Source organism: Hippoglossus hippoglossus, chromosome 4 (assembly GCF_009819705.1).
Source record: "Hippoglossus hippoglossus isolate fHipHip1 chromosome 4, fHipHip1.pri, whole genome shotgun sequence".
Classification (NCBI taxonomy): Eukaryota; Metazoa; Chordata; class Actinopteri; order Pleuronectiformes; family Pleuronectidae; genus Hippoglossus; species Hippoglossus hippoglossus.
In genome coordinates, this window is record NC_047154.1 from 21,511,411 (window position 1) to 21,532,627 (window position 21,217).

At 41.8% G+C, this 21,217-nt stretch overlaps 1 protein-coding gene across 5 annotated transcripts in view; it reads right to left on the reverse strand.

The window, feature by feature from the left end:
- raver2 (ribonucleoprotein, PTB-binding 2) overlaps positions 1 to 21,217 on the reverse strand; it is a 69,662-nt gene that overhangs the window by 42,392 nt on the left and 6,053 nt on the right. For all 5 annotated transcript variants that reach the window (XM_034583982.1, XM_034583980.1, XM_034583978.1 and 2 more), the window contains one exon: positions 12,391 to 12,457. In XM_034583982.1, coding sequence (XP_034439873.1) covers positions 12,391 to 12,457 — 67 coding nt within the window. The remainder of the gene's footprint in view (positions 1 to 12,390; positions 12,458 to 21,217) is intronic.

Consider the following 21,217-nt stretch of genomic DNA (forward strand, 5'->3'; position numbering starts at 1 on the left):
TTTTGTATATTCAAGTGGTTATAGAGAGGAATATGAGGTTGTTCGGTGGGTGTGTGACGGACAGATGGACAGAGAGATGGAGGAATGGATAGATGGATGAGATGGATGAGATGGATGAGAGGCAGCGTTGAGTGGATCTAACACTCGGCATCTCTTCAACAGGCCGCCCACTCAAACCCGCCCACGGCTACATTGTTCAAACAGCCACTCCGTCCCTCTTCCAAACATTTCCCGATAAAAAAAAAAAATAATGCAACGATTAACACGACCCCAACTGTAATTGTGCGCTTGCATATTTTTTGTTGTTTACACGCGGAAACATGCATTTCTGGTGATGGTCTCTCTGATTTACATTTAAATCAATTAAAAATAAATAATCAAATTCCACTGAAGCTGATCCAACAGATAAGAATTTAATGAAAAGCTGCAGATATTTTTGGACAGTATATCAGCCACTGTATCATTAATTCATCATCTATCGTGATTCATCCAGAAATTCACTCCATCCCTCTCCTCTTTCTTTATTTCTTTCTTTCTTTCTTTCTTTCTTTCTTTCTTTCTTGTCTCCCTTCAAACATACAAGCTGTAATTTTTGAGGAATTTCTAACTGTCCTCTTCTGTCCATCAACTCATTCACACCTCCTTCCCCTCGAAATGTTCCCTCACAGTTTCCCTCCTCTTCTCCGTCCTTCTCTTTCTCCCTGGACTTATTCTGCTGTCACTTCTCTCTCTTTAACAGCTGAAGGCAACATCCATACAACTACGATTTTGTTCTGATTATCAATCAACTAACACGTATTTAAAAAACGTGTCACCACAAGCTGATGAAGAGAATCCGTTTAGTCGATTAACTGTTTACTTTTTGAGCAGAAAAGTTAAATCGCAGCAAGCTGAAGATCCTCTTGTTGCTGCTTGAATGAGAGTTATTATTCATATTACCAAAAGGTAGTAAAGAATATATTTGGCACAATTTGACACAGGTCGGATTACACAAGGACTCTGAATGGGTCAGTTTGGACCCTTCTATCTTTTCCTGATTTAATAAACATGATTAATGTGATGTAATCTTCAATGTGAAACCGTAAACATGCACCTGTGAAGATGTCTCTCTCGACATTTACACCTGGAACACGATGAACAGCAGTGAAACCAGCGGCTTATGATCAGAGATGACATGAGCTTCAAATAGGCAACAATTTAAGAAAGAATAAAAAACGTCTCTCATGATAAACTGATGAAGGTTTGATACTTGAATTAACACATTTAAAGCAATACAACTGAAAGAACACATGAATTGCATTAAAGCTCATTTGATCTTTCAATTTACGTACTTTTTCTTTCTCTCCCTCACGCACACACACACACACACACACACACACACACACACACACACACACACACACACACACACACACACACACACACACACACACACACACACACACACACACACACACACACACACACACACACACACACAAACCTACACACCAAAAAGAAAATGTAACAAACAGTGATATGAATATTCAAAACATATCCTGACAGTACCTCAGGGAGGCACACAAGATGTACTTCCTCTTTTGATGAACGCAACCTTCAAACCAGCTGCGTGTGTATGTGTCTGTGTGTGTGTTCGTGTTTGTGTGTGTCTGTGTCTACAAATTGTGCACTTTTCCTGTGCACTGGTGTGAGCCACAGATAAGGCAGTGTGCCCTCAGTGTGTGGATCACGTTCAACATGTCGTTTTCTACATCAGCAGTCGGTCCCGTTGCCCAAAAGCAATTTCACCAAAGTCAGTTATTTTTATTTCACGGACTGACACAGACATTCAAAGCAGTCGCGGGTGCTGATCTCTGTCATGGCAACAACATTCATAGAATCACTTCCTCTTTAGCAAATCATCTTCAAATTACAAATTTAGTTTTGTTGCTACAGTGCTTTATATTGAGCTGAATTACAGAGCTTTTATTTTATTCAGACCGTCACAAAAGACCGGTTGATCGTGGACGCACAATGGCTGCACTGCAGATAAACCAGGTAGGATGAACACAAAGTTTTCTAACTTCACTTTGCCCCATAGACTGTTTATAAAACCGTCCACCACACAAACAATAGAAGTTTGAGGGCTGTTTGAAGAGGACTCACTAATGACAAGGAATAATTCCAGAAGTAGCTTCGGAGCATCAACACAGGACAAGAGAACAGCCCATTCCAAACAGGCAGGTTTACAACAGTCACTGCTCTCAGCAGGAACGATGAGGCAGCCTCTGGACTTTCTGGGGCCCATTATCGACAGTCGCCTTGTAATGAGCAAAGGCAGCGAGGAACAATAATGTTGGCGAGAACCAGCAGTGAAACGAGATCCATGACAATCATCATCATCATCTTTTCTTTTTTTTAACAAGCTGAGGCATGTGCATGGAGGGGTACCTATCGCTTCATTAGCTACCCATAGTGCACTTGGCCCAATAAAAACCTGAAGAATTGAAAATAGAGGAAATTGAAACACTCACACACATGAAACACGATGTGACATATTCACATATTAAGTCAACCTGACAGCGAGAGTTAAAAGGTACAGTAACAGGGCCTGTGTGTGTGTGTGTGTGTGTGTGTGTGTGTGTGTGTGTGTGTGTGTGTGTGTGTGTGTGTGTGTGTGTGTGTGTGTGTGTGTGTGTGTGTGTGTGATCAAAGATAACATCATATTTGCGTGGCCCGTGCTGATTTGCATTTGGTGATTCACAAGGGGACAGGTGGACAGATGATGACAGAGAAGAGGAAGAGGGGAGGAGATGATAGAAGAAAGAAAGAAAGAAAGAAGAGAGCGCAATGACAAGCTTCTGTCCAGGGAAGCAATTAGATGGACTCGGCTTCTGTCACTCAAGAGGGAGGAAGATGGAGACAAAAAAAAGTGAGATAAAGAAAAAAGAAGTGTTGAGTATCCTAACGACTGTATTGTTGTGTTGTGCTGTGTTGTGAGAACACCACACACACACACCTACACACACACACAAACACACAATTAGACACACACAAGTACACACAAAGCTTTTACTAAAGAGCTAAACTCTCAACTCCACTCCACTAATGACATTATTTGAGTAATTGCTCTTAAAGTGCAGTTAAGCAGAAGCACAGTCATATGAATGGAGTCCGTCCACTTCACACAGATCATGTCGCAGCTTCTTCAGCTTTGTCATTACAAAGCAAAATTATGGACACAAGAGAGAGACGATGTGATGTGTTGTTTGAAGTGAGGTTTTATTCTTTACAATGACTGAGACTCTGATTCAGCCTGAATCTGATTCAAATCCTGCAGCTACATTCCTGTCACAGTATTAAGAAACAATAAACATAAACGGGATAGCACATTTATGCACGACTTTATAAACTATCATTTTTGTGCACATCCTACAATTTGTTATATTGCTATTGTCCTTTTTGAAGCGGTGCCACAAATTGTTGACAGTATGCATTTGCTTTATCGAATGCATACACATCAACGTCAAGAGAAGCCCACCCTCGACCAAAAATACTTGAATATAAACATGGCTCTAAGGAATTAATCAATACTTAAATATTTCATATATTTAAGACCGTTTCTAAAACACAGCTGTTGGGCTTCATTTAATGGGTTTATTTGTTTTTCAGACGTTTGCAGAAACCTCAGGCAGTGAACCACAGACATTTCTCTGACTGGCATCCTCCATCTTCTTCTACGCTTAAACCAAATGCACGCTTCCAGTCATCACAAATTAACTAGCCCTGCTAATCACCTTTCCATTCAGCTGCATAATTATCAGAGCAAAGTAGAAAAACACAAACCAACAACAACCCAAAGACTTATATGAATCTTTCTGAGTGCTGGAAACAATTAAGAGAACAGCTCATTGATGTAAACACCAACAGAAGAAAGAAAATTGGAGGAAAAAAAGGAAGAAAGGACAGAGTAGTGAGTGTTTCCATTGTTTGTTTATGCCGATAAAAATACAAACGGGTGATGTGACTACAGGTCAAGTCACTGAGACTATAAATGTCCCTCGGTTTGTGTATTTTTTCTACCTCGTCCGAGCCGTCACACACAGAGGGACGGGTCAATGAACTTTTTCGCCAGCATACGTTGTCTTCATTACTGGACGGTGCACAAAGGCCTCCATTGAAAAGAAGGGATTCCCAGGATAACCCTCGCCATTGTATTCCCAGATCCCTGGTTCCGCAGCGCTGCCGAATTAGTACACATACCCCTGGAGTGGTGGTACGTCATGTGGAAGCGGCGAGCATGCTTTGGTTGGTTGTTTGGTCGACTGAATGGTTAGTGGATGGACGGACTGAGGCCTGCAGATTCCTAACGGGCTGGCAGACAGCCTCACATGCCTGTCTGCGGGTGCATATGTAAATGTGTGCATCTGTCAGGCGGCCTGTCTGCCACTGTGAGTGTCTGGCAGAGGTTTCAAATCAGAACTGTGTTCAGTCCCAGCAGCAGAGACCCGACACCAAACTTTTCTTCACATATTCAGTATTTAAAAAAAGTTAACTCTCCCCAATAGTCAACTTTCAGTCAACTTTCTTTCCATCAGCCATGATACTGTGAAGCTACACTTCTATTCTCCTGGTCTGTGATCTCACATGAGTTGTGGATATAAAACAATGATGACGTCATGACAGTCCCTAAAAAAAACCCACTCAGAAGGTTCTTTACATGACTGACAGAGGAGATGGATGATATTAGAATCTCAAAATAAGAAATAAATAAGTAAAACAGCGGAATGTGAACTTGCAAAGGAATTTTGTTAGGGCTTCTTCGGATTTAAAATCGAATGCATCGAAGGAGACACGTTCGGCTCATTTTCAGGTTAATTGTTTTAATTTGGGTTATTACTTGAATAGTTTTACATGCTCTAACATTCCAAAAACACACAACTTTCTCGTACTGTCTGTCTCTTTAAGGCGCCCCTCCCAAAGAAGCCCAGTCTGCTCTGATTGGTCAGCTGGACCACTCTGTTGTGATTGGTCAGGAGCTTGTCGGAAACATCAGCCTCCACTCTTACTTTACCTGGCTTTGTTAGGGGGCGTGTCAGACTAAATGCTAAGCCTGCATTATGCAAATGAAGGGCATTGTGATGTCGCAATGATGCGGCAGAATCGGAGGGACGACTGACTCAGCGTTTCAGGAGCTTCAGGAGCTTCAGGAGCTTCAGGAGCTTCAGGAGCAGTGCTTTTTGTGAGAGGAGCTCACTTTGGGCTTTTTAACAAAAAAGACAAAAAACTATACAACCCACTGGAGGAAAGAAAACCGAAAGAGTTTGACAATCACACTCCATTTTTCGAAAGTTTTCTGACAACAGGTGAACTGAAACATTCTGGATGTGAAGCCCTCAAAAAAAAGAGCTGAAAGGCAACTGCTAATCAGCTCTCATAATGAGATTTTATCCAGAGCTGGCAGCTTCGCCAGATACTAATGTGAGCGCGGAGACTGATAATGATGGAAGATTTAACTTTTTGAATGCAAGTCATGGGACAGCTAACAAGCTGCTGGTAAGGTGCCTGCATTCGCTAATGGTGAGGAAAGGACGCCAGGAAGGAAAGAAGTGAGAGAAGGAGGGAGAGAGAGAGATGCTGGAGGCAGTAAGACGAGATCAGAGAAGGTTGAGAGGATTAAATACCTTTTGGGGGAATAACTTGGCAAAACAAACCTTTTGGGTTTAAGAAAAAACAGAGGGCAGGTAGGACAAGGGAGGCAGAGGATCCTCTGCCAGTGAGTTTTGTGTAGTGAGGGTTGGTGTTTAAGGAAAAATCATCATTAGCAGAGGAGCTGAAGCAACAGCCCGAAGCAAAGCCTCAAATGGAGACAGTCACACACACACGCACACAGCGGGACGCGCTTCAACACACACATTAGAACCGATACACTGCGGGACATACTGACAGACAGACACACAAACACTCCCATCTGCATGACCTAATAAGTCCATCGGCGGAGGCTGGGCTCTGCGAACCGATATGGTCATGAGGCGCAGACGTATGCCAGAGCTGTGCCGGGCAGTACATTTCAATTAGGGCAGAGGACGAGCCAGAGGAGGTTCCACTAACCAGAGAAACACACCTCAGAGAGCGATAAGACAGCCAGAGGACAACAGTTTATCATTGTAATCTCTTCTGCTACACCCAGTTGATTCAATTAGAGCAAACGCAGGGAAAAACTGTGCTCTATAAAGAAACAGAGGGGTCAGACTGTTCTTCCAGAAAGAATTCTCCTAATGTAATTAACACTTGTTTCCTATAAAGCCAGTGACATACACCTCAAGTTAAAGGACTAGCGCTGAAGTCATTTAATTGCACTTGAGCTGCTACACGTGAACGTTTCGAGAGACGAGTAAACAAAACTCCACCTCATCATCGTTGGATTTAACTGCAGTTACAGCATATATATGTATATATGTTATAATTCCAGAAATCTCTGTCATCTGTTTGTATGTAGACGTAGAATATCTTGACAGTGTTCATCTTTTCGCCTCCGCACTTCTTTTGTCATTACAATTATAGAACTAGTATTGCACTCGGAGACCACGTACATCTGCCAAGCTGAACGCCCTGTCCTGCCATGGTAAAGAAAGTGAAAAACAAAAAACCCTGAATCTGCCTGTTTATTTGGATCCACTAAAAATGTTAATGCGTTCTTCCATCGGTCACCAACTTCCCCTCCACAAAGTTTTATGGAAATCGGCTTTCTGTTTTTTGCAATAATCCTGGTAATAAACAAACAAATGCCAACCACCACCAAGGCCCAACATTCCTCTTAAATTCATTCAAGCTGAACTAAATTGCAGAGATTTATAAATATCCGACCCATATATATATAATGTGCCTGATTTTTTCCAGCAACATCCATGAATTTTTGTCTTGGCAAAGGAATATTTCCAGGATTCGCCCCCAGATCTGCACCAAAATGTAAAGAGTCATATCCTGACACATTTCATATCCTTTGACCAAGTTAAATCCGTCCAGTAGTTTTTGTGTAATCCTGCTAAATAACAAACATGCGGATGACGGCATAAGCTCCTCGGCGAAGGTAATTAAAGCCAGATTCATCTTTAAAATGGGGGGGCGGGGGGGTAACCAGACGAAATGCATCAGGGTCACTTGAACACATACGTGAAGTGAAAATGAAACACGTGTGAAAATGAAACACGTCCCGTCCTCTCCATGTTGTAACGGTTTCTCTTCGCTGAAAGGACATTAACTAACACGTGCAAGAACGAATAAAAGTCTCTCGCTCTCCCAAGTGACGAACTGAGCACTGGACAAAAACTGTGCATGCCATGCCTGACTGTGTTCGAGTGTCTGCATATGTGATGCACTCAACTCAGGGAATATGTCTGCATTTCACACCAATTATTAAAAAAAATTATCTCTGTGCAAAACACAAAACCTTGCAGCCATTTTCTTTTCCCTGGAGGAGTGATGTCATTTGGGATCTATACCTCCTCGTCAGCAGAGCCTGACCCGTGTGGGTTTACTTAAATACCAGAGGTGATGTTCGGAGATAACAATGAAAAATGGCTGTGGACTGTGGATGACCGGGTGAACACAAATGTCTATACAACGGCGTCTGTGTGTTGGAGGTCTGAGTGCAGCTCAAAGCCTACATGTATATGTGGGGACACATCGTCTCTGCCTTAAATTTCCCAGCTGAGACATATTTTATACAAGCCACAGTTTCTGCTCACATATTCTTTGAGCAAAAATGTTTTCTCGATTAATCACACACTGACTATTTCTATAAAGAGTAGACTATGATTTTAAAACTGGATTTTACATAAATTACTTTTAAAAAACATCCCATGTTGGACCACCTTCGTGAGAAAATCATTAAAGCAGAGTTCACAAAGGGAACTTCCATTTCCTTCATATGATTAATTTCTCATAGTGCGTTTATTACAAAGCCCAGGGGCTGATAGCATCAGCCGAGAGATGTATAAAACCAATTTCACATTTTAAGCTAATTTGACTGAAAACGGCTGTGTTATGCATCACAATGACAAAATGTGCAACAAGCCTCAATACTTTCTCCATCAACAAAATAATCTGTTAAATCCTGATGTGGGGGGAGAGTGAATTCGTCAAGTGCGCCCAGACTGAATCAGATGAAAGATGATCAGCCCTGCAGAATGATTTGTGACCAAATATTTCCACATCATAAAAAATTTAAAACGTTATTTTTTCCCCGATTCAACCTTGCGGGGAAATGTGGGTGAACTCGCTGATCTGAATGTCGCCTGTTTTTTTTTAAGTTGAACAAACGACATAAAATCCAGCTAAATTCTCAACGATGAATAAACAGATCTCTCTTTAGGCTAAAGCTGATTCCAGCTGACTCTCTGCTGAGAGCTCGGCAGCAAAGTAAAGGGAGATTGATGAAGCTCAATTCAGTCCATCACCTCCACTCCTGCCACCACCTGCTGATCCAGTGACTCGCCTGCACCTCCAGGTTAGTGTCTGGTCTAGTCCTGCATATTGTTATTTTTCTGAACATATATACTTATTGAGTAGTGGTTCATATGAAAAGAAAATACTCTTAAAGACTGTGTACAAAGATGGACAACGTCTTAAGTTAAGGAAAGATGCCCCGGATACGGGTGCTGCCATTTGTGCTCGTCTGTGCAGTAGTGATCGTGGTGTTGAGGTTCCGCCAATACACCATTGACCAATCATGAGTCAGGTTCTGCTGTCAATGGCAATTTTTATAGCGTCAGATAATTAATTAAAACTGAACAAACATGAACACTTGAACATACTGTTCAGTGTGATAAGAACTACATTAAATGACAGAAACAATCAATCCATCCATTGTCTTCCACTTATCCGGGCTTGGGGCTTGAAGGTAACCAGCCAAGTAGGTTATCCCAGACGTCCCTATCCCTGACACGCTTCCCAGCTCTTCCTGAAGGATAACAAAGCGTTCGCAAACCAGATGTGATCTAAATATATACCCTCCAGCAAGTTCTGGGTAAACCCCTGGGTCTCCTCCAGGTTGGGCATGTCCAGTAAACCTTCAACAGAAAGCACCTAGGAAGCATCCTGATTAGATGCCCAAACCACGTCCACTGTCCCCTTTCGACGTGAGCAAGCTGTGTCTCTACTCAGGGTTGTCCACAGATGTCCTCACCCCTCACCCTATAGACTGAGGTCAGACGGATCACTTGGACGCTCGTTATCGCGGTCTCGTTCTTTTTTGTCACTACCTAGAGCTCATGACCAAAAGCAAGGGTCAGAACGTAGATCCACTGGTAAATCAAAAGCTTTGCCTTTGACTGCTAACGCCGCATTGACCCACCCGTCCATCTCATGCTACATCTTTCCCTCATGTGTCTTATCTTCTAACATGGAGGAGGGAGTGTTTAGGAACCATACTCCAGCCAGCCACAAGGGGGGCGATCAAGATGGTTTGGCTTTACTTTCGGGGAGCTTTCATGTCGTGCATCTTTATGTATAGTCTATGGATGAAACATTTTTAAGTGCTGTTAAGCATCTCTTTATCATCAACTTCACACTCAAGCTCCCATTTCTCAGCCTCTAGTGTCAGGTTGTGGGAGATAACAGTGATAAACAGTGTTAACAGCAGGGACTTTGTTGAAGTGAAAAATAAAAGCTGATGAAAGATGTGTGATTAACATAAGTGCGTCTACGACAGCGAGTCAAGAGCAGCGAGCCAACAGCAAACTCTAAATGCAGGGAAACGGTGCCTCAGTAAAGCACATACTGATTTAATGAGTGATTCAGAAGTGCAGCTCTGAAATAGCTCAGCAGTGAGCACCTCACGGAGAAAAGTTAGAGAATCCCACTTTGACACATGAAAGTGACATAATGATGTGAGATTTGCGCCTGTGAATGGTTCTATTAATTTAGCACCTGTTAAAATTATAGAGCAGGACAATATGATCTTATAACTTCACTTTAGTTTCAGCCCCAATCACATTTTTTTTACTGTTTAACAAGATTTGAATGGATTCTTGAGATCTGAAACTTGATATTAAATCATTTCTGAAGACTGGAAATTGTCCAAATCCAATGCATTGAATCTGTATAATAAAATTATGACAAACACACACATTCAGTTGATCTCTATATACAATGTTGGCATCTTCTCCGTTTGAGTAAAAGCAAAGGTCACACCAGTTGAAAGTCTGAGCCAGAGTCAAACCTGAGCTTTTCAACAAATTTCGAGCTTCCATTTAAAAACAGCTCAAGATGTGACACATTTAAACGGCCTTGGGTCTCTTGAAAGGCGCTTGTATAACTTCAAGTTACAATTATTACTACCAGAGTGCTGCGTTTCAAACTTTTAAACTGTTGCATGGTCACAGACACAGAAAATCTTCAAGGTGGAAGAGACAGAGGGAGAGAGAGGACGGCCAGTGTGACTCAGACTGTAAACACTTGGTCGGGGTGAGATGATCCAGCTGCTATGTAAACTGATCCAATAGCAGGAAGGTTCCAGCTAACTGTCGGGTCACACACACACTTACCACACGCAAACACCCAACACTACTTTCCCTGTGAAAACACACAGAGGACGCAGCTGTACATCTGTTAGGACGCATGTATGTATACATCAGCACAAACACACTAAATCTAAAACCACAGGAGCCGAGGGTAAATGAAGGTGACAAGCCAGGGGGGTTACCGGATACAGGAAAATATTCAATCATTTAGCATGCTCTCACACACACACACACACACACACACACACACACACACACACACACACACACACACACACACACACACACACACACACACACACACACACACACACACACACACACACACACACACACACACACACACACACACACACACACACACACACACACTACCGACCCATGTGCAAAGCTACAGAAGCTCTACGTCTAACTGGAGCGGTCAGGAATCTCCCACCACACATGCAATACTAAAAGAGCAGCCAGCTTCATTAGAGCCAATAAAAGTGAGCAAATCCAGGTGTGAATATGGTTTAATGGTTCTCAGATTAACCGTCGTTAGTGTCCGAGGTCATTCGATATTGTCTGCAATTTCGAGCTGAGGTAAAATGAGACACGACACAAAAACACTATTGTTTCCACTTCTCTCCAAAAGTTAAGTTAAGGCTCACTCATGCTCAACGTTAGCAATGTACTGTATACAGAAACACACAGAGCCTTCTGTCCGTTAACTCTGCGTTTATTTCATCCATATTTGTGCACGTCCTCTAAATATATATATATATATAGAGAGAGAGAGAGAAACGGCAAGACAGAGAAAGTAGAGTGGTGCTTTTGCAAATTCATCCCTATGAATTTGCAATGGAAATATTAAAGTTTGTCTTAAAAAGCCTCTGATGTTCATGACCCAGGATTCTCATCCCACGCCGCTCACCTCTGTACAACAGAGCTCAACACCCACGCTACCACAGCGGCCTAATTAGAGTATTAGAGTGGAGTACGGCGGCGGCTGGTCCGATGAGGGCCCGCGTTTCATCAGGCTCCCGCTTGCTCTTAAAACAGCATTAACCTTTTGGACAGGCTGGTGCTTTGATTTCTCAGCTGTTTACAGCTCCCGTCCACTTTCTGAAAGCGTTACGTTTCAGGTGCTTGGCTGACTGCACGGACTAAATATAGGCACGATGTGAGATTTCCCTGGAAAGGGACACACTCTGGGGCCAAGGGTGTGTGTGTGTGTGTGTGTGTGTGTGTGTGTGTGTGTGTGTGTGTGTGTGTGTGTGTGTGTGTGTGTGTGTGTGTGTGTGTGTGTGTGTGTGTGTGTGTGTGTGTGCGTGTTAAAATTAAAGTTATATTGCAATTACTTTTATCAAAATGTGCCCAAACATAGCTAAAAGTTTTAGGTACATAGTGGTGATTATTAAAATTATATTGAGTGACCCCCCCTCCAGCCTGAACTCTACATAATTAACCCAGTTTGTGCATTTATTAGTGTTCCAGTCATACTTCCTGCTACCCACAGTGTAGATATCACTACTGCACTAATTCAACATAAAATACAAATATGTGACGACAGCTAAAATATGGCGGTAAATTAACAATTTCGTTTTCAGGTTAATTTGAGAAAAACCTGGATTGGTGTGTATGTGTGTGTGTGTGCTCTTGTACATCCATCTTTGTGAGGACCGAGGCCACAGGGCATTTTGTAAGATCTTCACTTCTTCAAAGTGTCGTTTAAGAGTCAAGACCTGGTTCTGCAGTTGAGGGTAGAATTAGGTTTAGGTTGGGATAAAGGTTTTGGGTGAGACAACTCATTGATTTTAAGGTCTTGGGAATGTATTATGTCAATGAACAAGGGTCCTCACAAGGATAGGACTACACGTATATATGTCTGGTTAAGTGTAGGTTGTACCTGTGCCCTTGTTGCGGTCCACAAAGCAGTACTTCAGTTCATACTCTTTCAGAATTTCATGGACCTCCTGTAGAGAAGCAGAATGAGAGAGAAAGACAAAACATCAGTCAAAAGAGAATAACTGAGAGTGCAAACACTTGCATGTAAAAATGTTCATTCAAAATACAAAAGTCTCTTAACTTAAACCAACAATTTTCATTTATTAATTAAAAAAAAAATTCAACTGATGACTTGATTAAATGGATAATTTAATCAATTATCATCTCTAAATATTGAAGAATACTTGACAAAAAGCCCTCAAAGGTTAGCACGGGGATTTCATAATTACTTCAGAAATGTTTTACTTCAAAATTTACTATCTGTCCCCAAAAACCCTTATTGGTCAAGCTCTATTAAATTCTTATTGAATGCCTCTTGTCTGAGAGCTATAAACTGAATTGTGGTGTTCCTCAGGGTTCAATTTGAGGCCCTACACTTTTTTAACCTATACATGCTGCCAATTGTTTTCAGTTATCTTGTGGAAAAACAAGTAATCCATTACCCAAATCTTCTAGCTACTTAAAATGCATCTGTTTACCATAAAATAATGTGAAATCAAATTTGATCGATTAATACAACTTTAAAGTAAACAGCTGAGTCAAATGAACTTTTCACATTATTAGTCAGGAGAGTTGATAACTGTATATAACTGTTTTCAGTATCACACTATTAAAGTATTCATGTATGTAGTATTCAAATAATCACCATGACAACCTGAATATAGATAAATGTTCATCAAAAAATAATCAAAAAATCAAAATCAAAAAATTAAGACCGTTGCTCCTCTACCAACAGTTTTACATAAATAAGAGAATCCAACTATAAAGAAAATCCAACTAAGCAACGTTAAGACAAAAAAATTAACTGTACAGTGCAAAAAACACGCATACCCGATGCAAGTATTGTAAATGTACTGAAGGGTTCCTTATACCATTGTAGGGGGATAGCAGCATGTCCCCCCCCCCCCACGTCACATTGATGAAGCCTTACGAGCATTTATGACAGGAAACTTCCCCAATCATGGTCATTTGTCTCTAAAGTGTTTTTCCATTTTAAAGATGAAAAGATGTCTGTCTCCTGTCAAGTTTAGAAAGATGGTATCCCACCACAGAGAACTCCGATCCACACACACACAGACACACACACACTGCTGCATGTCAGAGTTATAAATCTCATTGTATTTATAGGCAGAGCGGAGTCCACTCTGCTGTGTTTGTCTCTTCGGTGACAGCTCCTGATGCACGGAGACAGGAGAGGGAGCAAACACAGAGATGCAATAGCAGAGCAAGAGATGCTCACACTCTGTCACGGTGCGTTATGAACTCCACTGCTCACTGCTACCTCTCTGTTAGCCCCGGTGCCTTCCTGCTGGATTCCACTGTTACACCGTGACACACAAGTCGATGACTGTTCGGAGCCCTGCATCAAGGCTGTTTTCTTTTCTAGATGTGCCCCCCCCCCCCCGGTGATACGAGGAGCCTCGTAGGATCCGGTGACTGTCAAACCCGGAGAACACAACAGCTCCTGATCGAACAGGAACACAGAGGAGGTGGAGGGAATGAAGAATGAGCAACTAAACAGAAAGAAATCAACACCCACAGCAAGAAAACAACCCGTGAGGCTCAGGCTAAACACCATGCATCAAGCTTTTACTGCTAAGTGCCACCGGAGACACGTTGTAATCGCCGGTACATGACGCACATCCGACAAAACTGCTCTATCCACAGTGATTTTCTCCTGACTCTACACGCAGGAAACACACGAGCAAACAGATCGGATCTTATGTGGCTCGTGTGAGTTGTTAAGTTAAATCAAGTTTTCTTGTATTACGACTTTTCGCTTGGGTAGAAACAAAAGACCAGAGGGACAAGTCTCATCATTTGTCACAAGGAAACAAAAAAAACACACTAATTTGACCTGATATCAAATTCCTTTAATCTGAATTAATTTGGACGCGTGTGAATATTACACAGTGTTAATCAAAATGAATTTATCTTATCTACTGATTCCAGAAATCTCAGTCTGTCTGTATGTGGCTCGGATATCTGAAGAACTCTTAATCTTTTAAGAACTTTTTACCTTCACCGAGGAGTTTCACTGCCATTTTTCTAGCAGGATTACGCGAAATTATGGGACATGGAACAACCCATTCACTTTATGATTGGATTCAATTCAAGGGCCGGATCCAGGAACTCTTTTCAACTTTCTTTAACATTGCAATATTGAGCGTCAGCCTTGGTGGGAGATAGACGCTCTCCAGACCCCCCCTTCAATTTTTTTACAAAGATTTGTATCGCCATATTTTTGTCAAAGCATCTTATGTATTAGAGTGGTTGTTGTGAAACTTCTCACTTCAGCTACCTCAGGGTATTTGTGCAGTTAACTGTGCAGTGTCATCCTCTGTTGCACCTGACAGCACAACCGCCTCCTTTAGGGCTATAATACCATCTCCTCTCTCTTCTCTCTGAGAGACTGTCACACCCTGCAGACCACCTCCCATATTAGTCACAGACCGCCTCTCTTCAGAAAGACATTTATCTAGTGTCTCGCCTCATCGTAAACCAGTAAATCTATGTTTCTGTCACAACACAGTGCTGTTCTCATTACACATTGTTGACTGTTCATATTTTCTAATCGTTTCATTGACTCGCCAAAGAAATGTTTTTAGATATTTGCAGATTTTTGACGGCAGCGATTTACGCTCTGCACTGTGAAATTATTGTTTTTTTGTGAATGAAACCCTGGATCTGCAGATTCATGTGGCAGTGTTAGGGACACAATTAACACAAGTGATCAAATCTCACAAACACGTGCCTCCACATTATTCATCAGGCTCAAACTGGTGATTTATGACTGTGGAGAACTCACAGGGGCAACACAGAGAAGATTATTAGATTAAGAATATGATATTGTGTCTATTCCATCTCCTCCCACCCTGCCTGTCATGATGATGCTCTACATTTGTATTTGTGCTTAGTGTGGCGTCATTCCTTGGAGGATCTTCACATGCCTCATATTTCTAAAATATTTACAAGCTGAGCCAAATGTTAGTCATTGAAGCGTAATAAAGAAAACTATGTAAATTTTTTAGATTTGAGATTTTTCTCTGCTCCTCTGTTATCAACACGTTTTGCACTGCACATAACATAATGAAATGACGTCATCACTGCCGTCTTGTCTTGTATTTCTGCTGCAAGAAGAATGAACGCTCCAACTATTGTTTTTTCAGTTTAAATCAATGATTGAAGAGGATTATGAAAACAACAATATCTGAGATCTTCAGAAGGTTAAAGTTTGTAAAAATGCAGTGAATAAAATTCTGGGCTGGAGTGGATAAACAAAGTGAATGTGGGAAAAATAATTATCATATCATCATAATTATGATTCTACTCTGTGTTGTCAGCTAACGTTGCCCATATTCTGTGCTTTTATTCACTGCTGGCTAATGTGTTCTGTGTGTTCCATTCAGGGATGAAGACAAAAGAACGTTGCACGATTGTAATGCATCAACTCGTGAAAGCATCTTTGATATTTTCAGCAGGTCATGTGGTCGTTTACTGAAAACACGCATTTATGTCATCATTTCCATAAAAATTGAAAATAAACACCTCAATGTTTGAGGTGTTCTAATATGTACATTTTCTTCTTGTTCCACCCACCCGCCCACACACGAGCACAGCGAGCAGGCATGTTCCCTATCAGTGAAGGCCGTGCGAGAGCAGCCCACACAGAAGGTCAACTCGCTCGCCCTTAAATATCATCGCAGAGCGAGTCGTAATGGCTGAGAGGGAAACAGAGAGAGAGAGAGAGAGAAACAGAGAGAGCGAGAGAGAGAGAGAGAGAGAGAGAGAGAGAGAGAGAGAGAGAGAGAGAGAGAGAGAGAGAGAGAGAGAAACAGAGAGAGAGAGAGAGAGAGAGAGAGAGAGAGAGTTTAAATATTACAAAAATGATCAGTGTCACGTTATGGCCAAAATATGTCATGACTTCAAACTTACTTAGCAATAATCTAATATTAATACCAGTTGAAAACTAGAATGACCTCCTCATGGTTTAATGCCTCCACCAACCAGTCAAGTTGTGATTTACATTATTGTTCGTGGAGACTCATAAAACAGTTTATGTGTCGGGGAATTTGAAAGGATTTAATAAAAATTACATCTAATGCAACTGCAGAAGCAGTGAGGAAACAAGGTTTTAAGTTTTTTTTTTTTACAAACACACAATACAGGGCAGTAGAGAAAGAATAAAACAGGATTAAACTATTTGAATGAAAGCATGTGAGGGTTTAATCAAAGTTGTAATTGTCAACCAAAGCCCTGCTTCTTCTTTTAGATCTGCTTAAACCTCTGTTTCATGGTTTGCTTGGTTTATTTTCTCTTAATGTGTTTGAATTGACATGAAAGCCGTAGACTAAAGGAACATGTATCCCCTAAGTAAAGGAAATTGAAGGAATCTTGAATTACCGCCCTGTTGTTGTATGCCTCTACCAACCAATGCAGTTTCAATTTGTGTTCCTGATATACAATAATATGAGGTCAGCTTAACCTTTGACCAAAATCTAATAATTCCTCTTTGAGTCCAAGTGAACGTTTGTTCTTAAGTTGAAGAAATGTCCTGAACATGTTCCAAAAAACGTGTTTTGTACGGTCAGAGGGACATTTGACCACCAAATTCGAATCGGTTTCGGTTATCTGGACAGACAGACTGACAGACAACCCTGAGACATTACGCCTCCTGCCATTGGCTCTCCGCTGCTGCCTTATTGAACTACATGATAGTTGCTGTAGTTGGTACTAGACTGTGCAGACGCTGACATTGAAAAGTACTCGGTGACATTCAGACGAGGTTAACTCTATCGTCTGTCCCATTCTGCTGCTGATTTTTATTGCTGTGCTGTTCTGTGCTTGAGCTAAAAGTCAGTGTCTCACAGCACTGGCACATTACGAGACATTTAAAGTATATTTGTAGGCGTCCAAACGACCCTGCTCCTCGTCGAAACAGCCAAACAATTTACCAGATGAGCACACCATGCCGCTCTTTATGATATTCCTGTTTGTCTCACCCAATTTCCTTTTACATTCCATGTTTTAATGAAGTCTTACTTCCACTTCATCCCATCACGCTGTTCCACCGTGTTTTACTTTGTTTCATTGAGATTCCCACTGCACTATTTCAACAGCTTTCTAATTAACGCTGCTGTAAAAAAGCTAAGCGAGGCTCACGCATGTTTCAAAACAGCCACTGGGCTCCGTAAAGACACAGCAAGACAAACGCAGCCTTCAGCTTTAATTTCATAGACAGCAAAACACATCTGCTTTGCCCGATTGCAGGTCTTTAAACCCAGCTGTGATTAGGTAGAGAACCTGAACTGTATGTGGTCGGGCCAATCACCTGATGTGTTTCCTATTCAACGCTGTTCTACAATATGTCCTCTACGTCCTGCTGTTCTTTACAATAACTGAGCAGGTCATTTTGATCCCTGCTGTGCTGTAATGTTCACTGTGGGAGAGTCTGACTGCTTGAAAAGGACCTGACATTTACAGCAGGTCCCCCAGCAGCTTGCCCTATCCCCAGGGCCAGTGTCAGTGCATGCATGTGTGGGTGCACACTCACTGCACATATGCACACATAGGGTATGAAAAACTGCCTTTGGAGGATGAGCTTGATGAAGAATGTGATAGCAGCCTTGTCTTAGAGGTGGTACGATATGAAACCAACACTGTAGGTTCATAAAGGAACATGAATTCACGAGCGACCCACATCAAATGATCGTCAGCTTCACACAAGTTCTTGTAATTTATCCAAGGCTACATACAAACTGACACATTTCTTTAAAACAAGGCGTTTTAAAACTAAAATGATCTCACAAGCATTTTAGCCCCATTTCGGCAATAATTCCGTTCATCCTAACACAACTGAAAACCCATGTGACCTCACCATTCACATACACTGGGTATGTGCGTGTTGATGTAAACGGGAAGCAACATAAAATGGGTTTAAGGCAGTTTGGCCAAACAGAAGCTTCTCCTCAGTGAAACACACATGAAAGCACAAAAATAGACTCTGTGACTGGGAGGGACGAGATTCTCTGGTCTGACGAAGCCAAGACCGAACTGTTTTGCCTCAATTCTGAACATGTCTGGTTTGTCAAAACTTGTCCTTTTGTAAAAATGTCTCCACAGGATCTCTGGACCTCAGCCAGAGCGACCGCCGGGTTCCCGGTCACATCTGTTACCAAGGACCTCTCTCCCCTGATTGCTCAGTTTGGCCGGGGCCACAGAATAGAGTGTGAATACTTCTGTGAGTCATATTTCAGTGTTTCCTTTAAAATACATTTTCTCGAATGTCAATGTTTGTGGGATGAATATTATTTTTCAATCTTAGCACAAGGCTGCAGCAGGGGTCTGAATACTTGGTGAATATACACTATTTGTCGTGGAGGCTTCCCGACACACACACACCTTCAAAATCTCAAAGTCTGACAAATTAAACCAGCCGATTGGTTTCTGTTAAGGCCTTTACACACCATGTGTTATTCATATTTTTCAATCCTGTAATCAGTCAATGCAAGCATTCACGTCATCAACAGAATTTCGCATAGCAATGAAAAAGGCTTTTATTTTTTCTCAGACCCAAGGTTTCGCTTCCGACCTGGATAAATCTAACCAATCAGAATACATGCTGTTAACCACTGTCACATTTTGAAGCAGTAGTAGAAGAAGAAGAACTTCCTCCCATATCCAGTTTGATAACTTGTCGATTTATTGAATAAATTTGTCTTTAGTCATTGCTAACAGATATTTCAAGGATGTGCTGTAGCTGACTTGAATCTAGGATAAAGCAGCAGGCGACCTCCTTTTCTTTTCATTAAGGAAATGGTCATCATCGTTTATTCCATCTGTCTTTTCCCAAGGTGTGAGTTTCTTTATCCATTTTTGCTAAATCGCCTCACTCTTAATGTGAATAGCCAGACGCGTCGAAATTACTTCCAAAGTATTCGCTATTTGGGCCGTTTAGTTGCGTCGCTGTTGATGTGCAGAGGCCTCTAGAGGGAGGGTTTCAAACGGGAAAGAAAAAAGAAAAGGCCAACAAACGTCTCGGGAACGACATCTGTGCACACATTAGTTTACACGGGGAGGGAGATGTGTGTTTTGTTTTTAAGTTGTTGTTCATCTTGGAATCCAAACACACACCATCACTGCAAAGCTACAACAAATTACTGTGTCAAAGACAAACCGCAGTCGTAGTGCTCATGAAAAGCAGCCATTGTACGACTGTGTTACATCTGCTTTGTGCATTAGATGACAGCACAGCACACACACACACAGAGATGATGACCTTCATTAGGCATCCACGTTGCTTTGGTGTCTTTAAACAACAAACAAGAATCCTTTGTTGGAATCTAAATACTTCACATATCCCAGGAGCCGCAATCAGGGAATTCCCCACTGCGCCACAAGTGTGAAGATTATTAACGTCATTTCAATTCCATGACAAGTCTCATCCCCATTTGTCAGCATGTGTTCTCCTGCTGGTTTTTTACTGCCTGCTTTCAGTTTCTTGCAAATATAGAGCAAACAGATGACAACCTTCAATTTTCCTCTGGTCTGGACATGGTTTTGACCCCAATTTGCACTCGAATCATAGTTTAATAAAAGCACAGTGTAATAGCATCGATTTTACCATGAGAAAGACAAGCAAGAATCCTCTTTCTCTCCAACAGACAGAAAAAGAGAGAAATATGTGTTCACTCTAACAAGTACGTGCGCACACACACACACACACACACAGACACACATGCCTTTTGTTCCGCAGTCATAAATGAGGTGGCTTACCAACACAAACACAGCCACTGGGGGAAAGTGAAAAACAGTGGTCTATCATTTCAACACCTTTGTGTGTGTGTGTGTGTGTGTGTGTGTGTGTGTGTGTGTGTGTGTGTGTGTGTGTGTGTGTGTGTGTGTGTGTGTGTGTGTGTGTGTGAGTGATGGAAGGAGCTGGGTAGAACTGGGGGACAAACACTCTGCATGGCCTCTTTACTGGCACTAACTGTGTCCTTGACCTACTGATGGAGTGATGTATGCTGCAGAGAGAGAACAGAGGTAGAAGCCCACGTCTGCCAGCGAGCACAGCGCTCCACCCACACTCTACACCAACCGTGTGGTTTCCAATGATTAGCATTACGGTAACGGCAACACTATCACCCACATTTAGAGAGCGGCACTCCTGGCACTGCGTACATACGAGGGATTTTAGTTCCATATATATACACATGTATATATACTCTATAGGACAAACCCTGGATTCGATGATGATGATGATGATGATGAAACAAAATTCTTTCTTCTCACGTGTAGAGAAATTACAGCAATCTCTGCTTTCAATTCTGGACTCGAACACTTTGATGGAAAACAGCTCAAATATTATACAATATTAAAAACGTGAATGGCTTCAATCAGTATAAATAATTTTTTGGGGGGCTGTTTACTCTGCTTTCAAACAAATATCTTTTAACAGCTGCAGCTAGTGACACAGACAGAGAAAGGTAGAGCGTGAACGAGTGAGGGAGGGAGGGTTAGAGAGAGAGAGAGAGAGAGAGAGAGAGAGAGAGAGAGAGAGAGAGAGAGAGAGAGAGACAGGTGGCTCACACCGTACACAGCGCGGATCAGTGGCCCATCAAATGCCTGCCAGGAGAGCTTCTTAGAAAACATTCACATCACATATTGTAAGCAGAACACACATGCGTGCAGACATCTTTTTTATTTCTCTCTCTGTTTTCCTTCTGCCT